This window comes from Choloepus didactylus, chromosome 15, assembly GCF_015220235.1.
Source record: "Choloepus didactylus isolate mChoDid1 chromosome 15, mChoDid1.pri, whole genome shotgun sequence".
Lineage (NCBI taxonomy): Eukaryota > Metazoa > Chordata > Mammalia > Pilosa > Megalonychidae > Choloepus > Choloepus didactylus.
The window spans coordinates 44,055,460-44,068,422 of NC_051321.1; the positions used below are offsets into that span (position 1 = coordinate 44,055,460).

Consider the following 12,963-nt stretch of genomic DNA (forward strand, 5'->3'; position numbering starts at 1 on the left):
GTTAGGTATTGCTTATCTCCATATTCTTACCATCTAGTAGGTAATTCAAAATCAGAACATTTCCTATTTTGTATTTTCAATTTTTTTGCCTTTACCTCTTGCCCAGGATTGCAAATTTAGATGTCTATATAAGGACGACTAAAATGGGCTGGAGTTGGGACTATAATACGTCTGAAAGTGAATCCTTGAATAAAGGGAGTAGCTACAACTTGACTGTAGAGCCGGGGTTGCTAAATTTTCTACAAAGGGCCAGACAGTAAATTTTTTCAGCTTTACAGGTCATGTGGTTTTAATGTAAGGACTTAAGCCAAAGCTGTTGTAGACAAACTGTAAACAAATGGGCTTGACTTTTTTCCAGTAATTTACAAAAACAGGCTGCCAGCCAGATTTGACCTACATGCTGTAGTTTGCCAATCCCTATACAAGAGGATTGTTGCCATGAATTTGGACTTAGGTCTAGTAAACTGATTTTTCAAAAACTGGAAAATCCTAATGTTTTGTAGAAATATCCCAATGTTTAAGTGTTATCAACTAATTCAGAATTTTATAAAAGACAATGAGGCTTCAGTATTATAATTACCTTGAATCTTATCCCTGTTTCCTAGCATAAAATCAGTGCAGCATAAATGTTTGTTGAACAGAAAATTAATGAATCTTATATATTTTGTGTGTGTGTTTTCTCATTCTTCTAGGAAATTTTGTCTGTGGCTAAAAAAAGTAGAAAAGTGAATGAGGTAAGAGATATAAATAGAAATTAAATTTTGGAATTTGTTTCCTGATCCCTAGCCCCTATTTAATCTCTAGGTACATTTTTCCCACCCTTTATCTTTTTTTTTTTTTATCAATCCATTTCTTTTTGTAACAATTTTAGGTATTCTATTCTATGCACTTTGATGTATAAATATGAATATATGGGTTCTTGTAAGTCTAGGAATGATGCAAGTGTCTGCAACCTTGTAGATATATAAATAGGGAGACATCTTCTGAAAGCTATGAGGGATGCCTTAATCTTCTTTCTGGACTTCTTATAGATTTTCTTTGGTTTTGTTTGGGAAGTCTTGATTTGCCTTTTTACTATTTTATGTGTAGCGGTTCGTTATTATCTGAGTATTCACTATCCAGGTCCTTATTATTAAAATACTTCATAGGAGCCGGGCTTCGTGGCACGTGCCTGTAATCCCAGCTTCCCGGGAGGCTGAGGCTTGTGCATCATGGGTGTTTGGGGTTTCGGGACTGCAGCGCTGTGTGGAGCTGCATCCGCACTGGGCATGGCTCCAACACTCAGCACTAGCCGAGCGGCCCCAGGTTGTTCAAGGAGGTGGGCCTGCCCCAGGCCAGACAGCAGGTCAAACTCTGTGCTGGGCAGCAGTGGAACTGTGCCTGCAAACAGTACCTGTAGTTCTGCCTAAGACATTCGTGGAGTCCTGGTCTCTTTAAAAAAGAAAAAGAAAAAAAAAAGCATATAAAAGAAAGAGAAAAACAAAAACAAACAAAAAAGCATAGGGAAGCTAAAGCGATTATAACACAAAAATATTCACTAATACCTGTGAGCTTCAAGTAATTGATTTACATATCAAAGATTAATGGGCCCTATTTGACCATCACATAGTTTTTTCCAAAATTTACACTATAGAAGTGCCTTGACTTTATTCTTTGTTCAGTGTTAAAATTAGTTCAAGGTTGCAATTACAACATATTTTAAATATAAAATTAAGCTTATTTTTATAATATTTAGTTGCTTTTTAAAGATAAAGTCTCAATCTAGTTTTCTACCACTATTTGCTATGGAATTTTGGCCTCATTTTAAGAGGATTCACTTTTAAGTTGTCTTTTTTTTATGTCATTTATCCTTGGATAATAAAGGTCCTCATGTATTTTCAAAGCTCTGTTCTTCTTTTGTTTCATACTCTAAACCTTGCAAGCTTTTCATTGAATAAATTTAGCTGTTAACATTTTCTTTGTACCATTTTAAAAGATTTTTTATTGAGGTGTAATTTACATGCATTAAATTGTACAGTTAAGTGTTCATTTTGACGAATTTTGACAAATGTATACAACTTTGTAAACACCATGCAAATCAAGATATAGAATATTTCCATTAAGATAGTAGATTCCCCTGTATCCCCTTCCAGTCATTCTCTACGACCACACCCAGGAGCAACCACTTTCTGACTTTTATCATAGATTAATTTTGCCTGTTGTAGAATTTATACAAATGAAATATTAGTATTTATTCTTTTATTTCCTTCTCCCACTCAACTTAATATCTGGTAAAATTCATTTATGTTAAATCTATTAGTAGTTGGTTTCTTTTCATTGCTGAATGGTATCCCATTGAGTGAATACAATTTTTTTGTCCATTCTTTTGTTGATGGGCATTTAGATTGTTTCCAGTTTTTGCATGTTATGAATAAGTGCCATGATCATTTGTGTATGAGTCTTTGTGTGGATATGTTTTCATATTTCTTGGATATAAACGTAGGGTACAGTCCTAGGTTATATGATAGATGCATAAAATAAAGTGCAGACCTTTTCCAAAGTGATTGCACCACTTTACTCTGATGGATGGTGCATGAAAGTTTAGTTCACATTATTGTTGACATTTTATTTAGCCATTCTAGTGGATGTGAAATGGTATTTCATTGTGGTTTTAATTTGCATTTTCCTAATTACTCATAATGTTTGAACATGTTTCCATGTGGTTAATGGGTGTTTGTATGTTTTCTTTTGTAAAGTATTTGTTCATATCTTTTGCCTATTTTAATCACTGAGTTGTCTTTTTATTGTTGCTATATGAGAGCTTTTTATAATCTGGATACAATTTCTTTATCAGATTTATGACTGTATTTTCTCTCAATTTGTGGCTTGCCTATTCATTTCCTTAGTGGTATCTTTTAATAAGCAAAAATTTTGTTCATTTCAATTGACTTAATTTCAGTTTGTACATTCTTAAATCATGCAAATATGACCATTAATCATAAATAGGTACTGAGTGTCACAATGAGTGAAGTGACACCCTTTAAGTGTGATATAATGAGTTTCTCAGCTTTATTTAATTTCCCCATTTGCCTGCAATGAAAGTAATAAGATAGGAGTAAATGTTCTGTTCCCTGAAAGGAAATTTTTTTTTGTTTCCTTTTCTTCATGGAAATTACTGAGATTATGCTGTGAGCCAAGGAAATTTTAAGAAAATAGTTCAATTAATTCTTGGGCAGCACATTCTAGGATATTTTTTAAACAGCTTTTCTTTTGTAGAGGAATGGAGGGAACCCGTAGGTTTTTAGTCAACCTATGGTCTTATTTCTCCATACCTATGACTATAGAACTGTGTATATTTTGGTTAGTAGTTAACATTTTCTGATAAATGGGGAAGAAAGCATTATATGTAAAACTTCTAATTAGACTTTTTTCTTTACAGGATGAAAACTCCTCTTCTAATCTCTGTGTAGAAGATCTTCAGAAAAATAAAGATTCAAATAGTATAATTAAAGATAGATTGTCTCAGACTGTTAGGCAGAATACTAAATTCTTTTTTGACCCAGTTCGGAAATGTAATGGACAGGCAGTACCCTTTCAACAACCAAAGCACTTCACGGGAGGAGTAATGCGATGGTACCAAGTAGAAGGCATGGAATGGCTTAGGGTAATGAATTATTATTTTTAATATAAGATATTGGTTATTTTCTATAATGGTCTATTGTGATGTACCACAACTTCAGGTTGTTCATTTCATGTTTTGCTTAATTTTAAACAAACATTTTTGTGTAAATACTTTTATTTTCTGATTAATTTACTCAGAATAAACTTTAGAAGTGAAAAATTATCTTGTTAAAGACTACCAATATTTTTATGGCTTTGACAAAGGACTTAACCATAAATATTCCACCAGTCTGATCATAATTGTCATCTTTTGGTATGATTTTTTAAAAAAAATAAACTATTGCTAATTCAGTATGTGATTATATAAGATTTTAAATACAGTGTATTATTTTGTCTAGATGCTTTGGGAAAATGGTATTAATGGCATTTTAGCAGATGAAATGGGATTGGGAAAGACAGTTCAGTGTATTGCTACAATTGCGTTAATGATTCAGAGAGGAGTACCTGGACCTTTTCTCGTCTGTGGCCCTTTGTCTACACTTCCTAACTGGATGGCTGAATTCAAAAGATTTACACCAGAAGTAAGACGTGTTTCTTTATATTAAAATATTATCATTTCATATTTTATTCTGTTGTTGGAATTAAATTTTAGGTCTCCTAGTAATTGTGCTAATTTCTGCTTAAACATTGCATCTTTTTTTGTCTTACAACTTTCAATCTGAGACAGACCTAGGGAGAATTTTTTTTTAATTGTTATTTATTTTATGGTATTTTCTTCACAGATACCTTTATGTGTTTTATTCATGTCCTTGCCTCATGAGAAGTATTTCTGAAGTAGTTTCCTCCATCTGCATTCCTTATACTAGATTTGTTATGTTTTTATGACTTTTATCTCCCTTATTCAATGATTTGTTAGAATTGTTTTATTCATTTTATTATAGAAAAATAGAATTGAATAAGTTAAATTATTTATCTTTTCTATCGAAAAATGATCTGGTTTTTTTTTTTCCTAACTAATGGATATTTATATTCTGTTCTAAAGTTTGTTATAAATCAATATCAAATCTTTTAGATTCCTACAATGCTATATCATGGAACCCAGCAGGAACGTCGAAAATTGGTAAAGAATATTCACAAACGGAAAGGGACACTGCAGATTCATCCCGTGGTAGTCACTTCATTTGAAATAGCTATGAGAGACCGAAATGCATTACAGGTATATAAGGTCTTGATTGGTTTATTTGTAATTTATGAATCATATTTTCCTTAATTTATAACACTTTCTGACCACCTATTAGCGTTTATTTAATTTTTTAAAATAAAAGTATGTTCATTTTCCTCTAGTAATTGGAGGTTTATATAGTTAAAGATTGAGATAAAGGCTTTAGTCTCTAGCAATAAAACAAAATCCTGTAGCACTTGAAGCTATGGCTATAGTATCATTTTAATTGTTAGAATCAGCCAGATGAGACCTGATCTGTGAATATTTTACAGATAAGTCTATGACATGAGACTATCTCATGGAATTTGGGGATACTATTTTCATATCTCAGTTTTTCTCGATTATACTTTTTCTTGATGTTTTATTTGACATTTACTTGATATTGCACTTTTTCTTGATATTGTGTATTTCCTGATATTGTATTTTTTATTAATCCTCAAGGTCTTATAATGCCATAGGAAAATTGCCTTTTCTCTCCACCTACTGCTTTTATCAATCCATTTATCGGTGTTTTGACCTTTTTCTTCCTCACTTCCCCACATATTTCATTAAGAATTCTTTACTGCTTCATTGTTTTCTTTCTCTGGTCAAGCCATATTCCCTACGTATTTTCCTGCTTGAATAGAACCAGGAAAATAATGAGATCAACATAAAATTAAAACACCTAAGTCATAAGTAGAGTAAATATGGATTGGATAATCATCACTAGTATTTATCAGATTTTACTTGTGTCCTTTTGAATTTGTGGAATGATTTTCTGAAATCTTAACTCAGGCATTTAACAGACTTTATGAATATCTGTAGCAATAAAAAATACTAAAACCATTTATTTACAGTAAAATTAATTCAATCTGCATGTGGGGAAATTTAGAGAACCAAAAACTAAAAGGCACCTATTCTCCCTCTGAGAAATAACTGGTTAACATTTAGGTTAATTTATACATGGGGTTGTAGCATATTTTTTTTTGTAACTGTGATTTTCTCTTCAATAATATTATATGAAGACCTTTCCAATTATTTAACTCTCCCCACCGAACCTATATTGAAACAGATAAGCTTTCTTAATTTTATTTGCCAGTGACTAGAATTTTTATAGTCTAACCTTTTGCTGAGCTTTTATTGTCATTTCAAGAACCTTAGCTTTATTGGGGTGACAGGAGTGAGGGGGTGCAGGGCTCTTATTCCTGAGTGGTAGCAGAAGTATGTGATTTCACTGATTAATCTTCTTTTCGGATTGCTTATCATTTCTGTTGCCTAGGTTTTTCTCTTTGTTTCCTCGGTTTTTCTCTTCTTTCATCTATTTATTTATCAAGGATGTTTTATATTTTATCTGGCACTTCTAGGTAGCTATCTGGTAGCAAGAGATTTTTCAGGTTATCTGGTCTGCATATTGCAGGAAAAATAAGTCCCTTTCAAGTGGTTTTTTATTTTACAAACCATACATACTATAAAGTGTATAAAGTAAAATGCAAAAGATGCCCCATTTCATACCCTTCCCCAATTTACCGATAACATTACCCGATGGTACCCACTGTTTGCCTGTTTGGTATTTATTTCCAGAAATGCTATATATGTCTGTATCTTCACCAAGTCATTAGATTAAAAAGCATGTCAGTCTCAGATGTAGGCTTCAAGAATGAAAATTCTAATGTTATTTAATGTTTCAGAGCATAGAAACTAATAAAACCTTTAAATTCCATTTTAGGAAGCTAGTATGACACTTAATATCAAAACCTGACAAAGCACTCAACAGTCTGCTTTGAATGTGAATGGAGAGATCTTAAATAGGTAATAGCAGGTGAACTTCAAATAATACTGCATGACCTCATAAGGTCTGTTCAGGAAATCTTTTAATTTATCCTATTTGTGTGGCTCAAAGGAAAACATAGCATGGTCATCTCAATAGATGCTGATATGACATTTGATAAAATTCAACATGCAGCACTAATAAAAGACAGAAATTTTATTTCTAGAATTGTTTTAGGCAAAATCGTGAGATCATTATTTTAAATTTTCTCCCGATTCATTTTCTAGCATTGCTATTGGAAATACTTAATAGTAGATGAAGGACACAGGATTAAGAACATGAAGTGCCGTCTTATCAGGGAATTAAAACGATTCAATGCTGATAACAAACTTCTTTTGACTGGTACTCCCTTGCAAAACAATTTATCAGAACTTTGGTCATTGCTAAACTTTTTGTTGCCAGATGTATTTGATGATTTGAAAAGGTAGGTAAGCCAGTTATTTAACTGTTCTCTATATTTTTCTAGCCTTCTCAGAATCTGTGTTCTTAATTATAATTAATTAATTCCTTTCTTCTAGGTGGGGCTAAATTAAAATGATAGATTTTTTGGGGTGTGTATTGTATGTTCTACTCTTGACACAAGAGCATATAAAAGATTATTTAAGAGTTATTTGCGTTAGTTGAGGACAACTTTTGATTAGTATCTTAATATATTTCGATGATAAGGCTTTTTCTTAACTTGGTAATATACTTTCAAGTGGATTTTTCTCATTTTATCTTCACAAAACTACCCAGATGGATGGATAAGTTAAGTATATATCCACCATCTCACATATGAGGAAACTGAGTTGTAAAGTTATTACTAAATATAACTAATTAGTGCCAGAGCCAAAATTAAAGCCAAAATCTATCAGTTTCAATCTATCGCTTTTTATACCAGAAACTATGCTTAGGTTTCACTTATATCATAAAAACCAAAATATAAAAATGGTTTTCAGAAAATAATGTGCTCAGAGTAGAAGAGGGAATAATCTTAGCAGAAGTTAAAAATAATTAAGATAGAAATTTTATCACAAAATTGGAAGATCAAAGATTTTATTTATACTTGTTTGGGCATCAGTGAAGGAAGAAAGCTAAATGAATTATGAAAATAAAACTTTTTAACTTGGTATATTGAGAATGTATTCATATTTTGGTTCCCAAATACTGGCCCAAGGCCAGGCTGTCTTATTATCACTTGGTAGACAGGTTTTCCAAGTACTAACCCAGATTTATTGAGTTAGAATCTCAAGGTGGTAGCTTAGCATCTGTTTGTTTGTTTGTTTGTTTGGGGGGGGGGGTTAATGTGCTTCTTCTGATTTTGATGCATAGCCAAGTTTGGGAATAATTGGGTTGACTACTGCGTAGATGTTATTAACAAGTTTTGGAATTGGATTTATTGACAATCTAGTGTTGTTTAGTATAAACTAAAAATATCTACATGCTTGTATTTGGTTGCTTATTTTAGTAGTTTTTTTTTTAACATTGGAAAGGAATTAAGGACATATTAGATGTATTTATCAAGCTATGTATATACTGAATTTTAACAATATTTGTTGCGATGAGTCATACACCTATAGAGACAGCATATGGCCTTGGATTTCAGAATTCTTATTTTCTATAATTCTATTAAAATGTTTAATAAAGTATGGACCTAGTGCTTATTTTATTTTCATACAATTAAAAAACCAATTGTAATAAATTTTTAAATCAGAAAATTGTCGCTTTTAGGATCACAATTCTACTTTTGGTTCATAATCAGCTTTAAATGTGTTCTTTTTTCATTGTAATTAAAGAATTGAAGCTCATTAATTAGGCAAAACAATATCCGTGTCATAATATACAGACTAATATAAATTAAAAATGTAAAACATGTATCATATTAATATAATTGAGTTTATGTGATAGGTTAACTTGTAATCATTTTTCTTTTACAGCTTTGAATCTTGGTTTGACATCACTAGTCTTTCCGAAACTGCCGAGGATATTATTGCTAAAGAAAGAGAACAGAACGTTTTGCATATGCTGCACCAGGTTTTGAGTTTCTTCTTATTCTTCTGCTTACTGTCGATTTGATTCATATAATCAAAAGGAATCTTAAGAGCTCACCTATCCAACCCCTTTGTAGTAGAGAGTTAAAAAATGAGGGCTCCCCAAATTTAATTCCCAGTTCCTTCCCCCATTCCAAGATGACGTGGCTTTTGGACAGAATTGTGGTGTTTATCCAGATTTTGCCCTTTTCACATATATTCATTTTCTCTCTAATGGTTACTGATAAGTTTTTCAGCCAAAAAATGAAAACGTGTGGTTTTTATGCAGTGTTTGCCAGTGATACCTGTATAATTTACCTTCTTACATGGCTTAATTCATTCTTCTCTTAGTTCTTTCTTCCTTCCTATAACCCCTACCCCATCCTCCTTACCTTTACTTTAGACAAACATAATCTGTGAAATGTCTCTTAACCATTTTCATACGTGGACCAAAAAAGTTTCCCTATTGTTCTCTGACAATTTTATTCAATATTTTTCTAATTTTCCCTTCCCAAATCTTACTCCCTAGCAATGTGTACTGAATGATGATATTTTGTGTTTCATCATGATATCTTTCAAGGCTCTTTTCTGTCTCTGTGTAAGCATATGTGTTTTATCTATATTTTATGAGGATAAAAAGGCTTTTTAAAAAAAACAAAATAAAACTGTTCCTTAATGTCTTTTCTAAAAATCATTAATTTCTCAGAAAATTGTTTTCTTGTTAATACATGTAGATTTAACTAATCAGTTTTTAATAGCTGCTTGATATCTCATTGTTTTGTCATACTATAATTTTATCTCTTTTGCTTAAAAACTTTCCACTACTTTAAGCAGAGTTCAGTATCTATAACTACAGCTTTGCCCATTTCTGGTTATTCCTTAGAAAATAGTTCTTAGATATATAATTTTTGGGTCAGAGTGTTTGTACAGTGAAGGCTTTTGACACATATAGCCAAATTGTCCTTCAGAAAAGATTTGTACAACATATTATATCCAAAGAAAATGTATGAAAACACTTGTCTATCCAGTATTCATACCAGCTTTGAAGATTAGAAGTCCTTCAAAATGTGTTGGAATCAGAGAAGTGTAAAAGGATATGTTTTTCATGAGTTGAGCCTCTGAGATGTCCTTTGACCATTTGTAGTTCTTTTGTGAATTATCTTTTGGGATATTTATGTTTCTTGATGATTTATAATAACTATCAAAGATAAGCCATTGGTCTTTAAGTTGCAAGTGTTTTCTTTCTCCTATTTACTTTTTTGGGTAAACTTTGCTTTTATAGTGTTTTTTTTTTTTAATGTGTATACAGAAGTTTTTAATGCTTTGATTTACCAATAGTTGCTATCAAGGCTTTTAAGTGACCCACAGTATGAATCACTGGGGGAAATGATTTAATCTTAGATCTCAAAAACACCATCAATTTTGGAATGTTAGACTTAGTTTTCCTGTAAATAAAAACTTAAAAATTTTGGTGCTCTTATGTTTGCTAATTGTTACTTTGTATCCACTCAAGTAGCTGAAAATGTGAGTTAGAATTCTGATTTATTTCTGCAATCTTTATTCTTCAGTCTTAAAATCTTGTATTTAGTTAATCTTTTTATGATTAACCTTTAAAAATTTTATCCCATTTACAGAAATATAAACCTTTAAAGTCTAGCTTGTGTAGAATTATTAGCCTTAAAATTTATATCCTTCCCATGTTTTTTAAAAGAATTTACCTATGCAAATTGATATACATATTATGAAATATAGTGTCTTCAAGAAAATCTTTTGGTTTTTTTTGATAAGCTCTAAATTGCTATGTTCCCATTTCTCCTATATTAAAGATTTTTTAAGTGAAAATAGTATATGTGCATGGCAAAATTTTTTTAAAAGTATAGAAAATTAGAAAATGAAAAGTAAAATTTCTTTTCCTTCTAGAAAGTTTGTGTGTATAAACCATCTATTATATTTACAAATATCCTTTATACATGTCCTCCAATAATGCATAGGCGCCTCTTCTCCCACCCATTTGCTGTTTCTAGATAACATTAAACTTTTAAATATTTGTCAGTACAGTTGGTGGCAAGATATATCTCATTGTTTTGATATTTTTTAAAGATGTGAACATCTTTGAAGTTATTTATGAAATATTTCCATTTTTGTCCTGATAATTGCCTGTAGGCACACTTGTTTCTGGGCTGGTGTCTCCTGGTATATTTTCTTCTCCATCCATTGGTAATGTTTTCTTTTTCTGGTATAGTCTCTCTGTGCTTAACCTTACACTTGTCAGTATTCTAAGTACAGACACCTTGAAATATAAACCAGTTACAACTCATATTTGGAGATAAAGCTGTTAAGGGCATAAAATGATTTTAAACATGTTGTGCTCCTTTAAAGGCCTAAGTAATTTAATAATGGTGTAATCATATATTGCTTTTATGTTTTTCTATTTGGAAATGTGGTGATCACATCCCACTACTCCAGTTAATAAAAGAATTTTTTAAGCCTGAAATTCTAGAACTTCTTGAGTGAATCTTTTATCTCTACAGCTCTGGGTTGGTTGGTTAGTTTTTTAGTAGTCTAAAACCTCACTTTAAAAGCAGTAAGCTATAACTGAAAATTCTTCCTTTTCGCCCTAAAAAATACAAATATTACATTATTTTTATTTTTAAGCTATTCAAGGTTTAACCTTAAGATTTTTGAAAAAAAATCGTAAATTGTGACATACTATTGAAAATTATTGATCTGGGATCTAGTTTGATCTGGGAAATTTTTAAAGAGATGATATTTTATCTTACCTTTAGAGGCTTACAGTGTTTATACTGGAAGAAAGGAGAAAGAAATTGTGAAGGGATGTGTGGGAGAGTATTCACTGAGAAAATAGTATTGTTTAATATTCATTTATTTATGTTTAAATATTAGATTCTCACACCTTTCTTACTGAGAAGACTGAAATCTGATGTTGCTCTTGAAGTTCCTCCTAAACGAGAAGTAGTGGTTTATGCACCACTTTCAAAGAAACAAGAAATTTTTTATACAGCCATTGTGAACCGTACAATTGCAAACATGTTTGGATCCAGTGAGGTAAAAGGAAAAGAGACTTGAAATATCCTGTAAATGAAACTTGGCATAGTAAATTTCAAGTTTAGTATCAGTCTTAGGCTCATCACCTGTTTTTAGGAGTTGTCAAGGATGAATTGCTAACCAGAGGATGAGACCAATAGCAAAAATTTTTTCTTGGTAATTCTTTGATTCTACTAAAATTCAAGCTATGTATGTTCCTTCCATTAACTGCTTTACAATCGCCTGGAATGCTTGTTAAAAATATAGATTCTTATCCCAGATTAAGCCTTAGCATCCTGTTAAAATGGAAATGCATTTTAATATGCACATAATAGTTTGTAAATCACTGTACTAAGGATACAAATAGACCATCCCTCCAAATATACAGCTCTTTTACAGAAGGTGATTGTTAGCCATAAGGATTAATAGAGTATCTATAGGAAAGAAATACCTTCTTTAGTCCCTGACCATATTAGAAGAGATGGAGCTGGGGTATGATTATCTTTGTTTTGTAACTAAACATTAGGAGACGGTTAAATTTTGTTTAAATGTCTAGATTTTTTTTACCATATATTATAGGCCTATATATTTTCAGAATACTTAGGATTATGCATTTCTGTTTAATATAATCATTAGCTTCCTTCCCTTTTAATAGTAACTATAATTAAAAGCAGGTGCTGACGTCTTTGCTATTAGAAACTTAGGCTAGTTGACTATTGTGAGGAATTCCATTGCAATATTACACCAATCCGAAGAAATACTGTTGGTAATACAGATTTCTGGAGGCTTATTTCAATTCTAAATGATTAAATCCCTTCATATGAATTCAAAGCAGTTTCATCCATCCTTTTATTTTCTCCATGAGATATGAAAGCACTTACTCTAACTCTCAGATTGTCATCAGTTTTAAAAACAATTAAATTTCATACATTTGCATTAGGCTATAGATTATATATCTATCCCTGATATTGTGCTGTTGAAAATTACTAAATTTAGTGAGGATGACAATCTGAACTATTTTTTTCTTTGTATCAAAGTAGTCAATTTGCACATGAAAAGATTATACCCTATTTACAATTTAAGGGTGTGCTTTTTAAAACAGATATTCTTTTAATTTGTTCTCTTTTAGAAAGAAACAGTTGAACTAGGTCCTACTGGACGACCAAAACGGCGAACTAGAAAATTAATAAATTACAGCCAAACAGATGATTTCCCTAATGAGTTGGAAAAATTGATCAGTCAAATTCAGCCAGAGGTGGACCGAGAAAGGTGTGAGTTTA

General features: G+C 31.5%; 1 protein-coding gene across 2 annotated transcripts in view; it reads left to right on the forward strand.

The window, feature by feature from the left end:
- The window catches only part of HELLS (helicase, lymphoid specific), a 51,407-nt gene that overhangs the window by 17,018 nt on the left and 21,426 nt on the right, over positions 1-12,963 (forward strand). For both annotated transcript variants that reach the window (XM_037805159.1, XM_037805160.1), the window contains 8 exons: positions 693-734; positions 3,419-3,643; positions 3,999-4,181; positions 4,673-4,816; positions 6,857-7,053; positions 8,546-8,642; positions 11,543-11,704; positions 12,813-12,952. In XM_037805159.1, the coding sequence (XP_037661087.1) occupies positions 693-734; positions 3,419-3,643; positions 3,999-4,181; positions 4,673-4,816; positions 6,857-7,053; positions 8,546-8,642; positions 11,543-11,704; positions 12,813-12,952 (1,190 nt within the window). The remainder of the gene's footprint in view (positions 1-692; positions 735-3,418; positions 3,644-3,998; positions 4,182-4,672; positions 4,817-6,856; positions 7,054-8,545; positions 8,643-11,542; positions 11,705-12,812; positions 12,953-12,963) is intronic.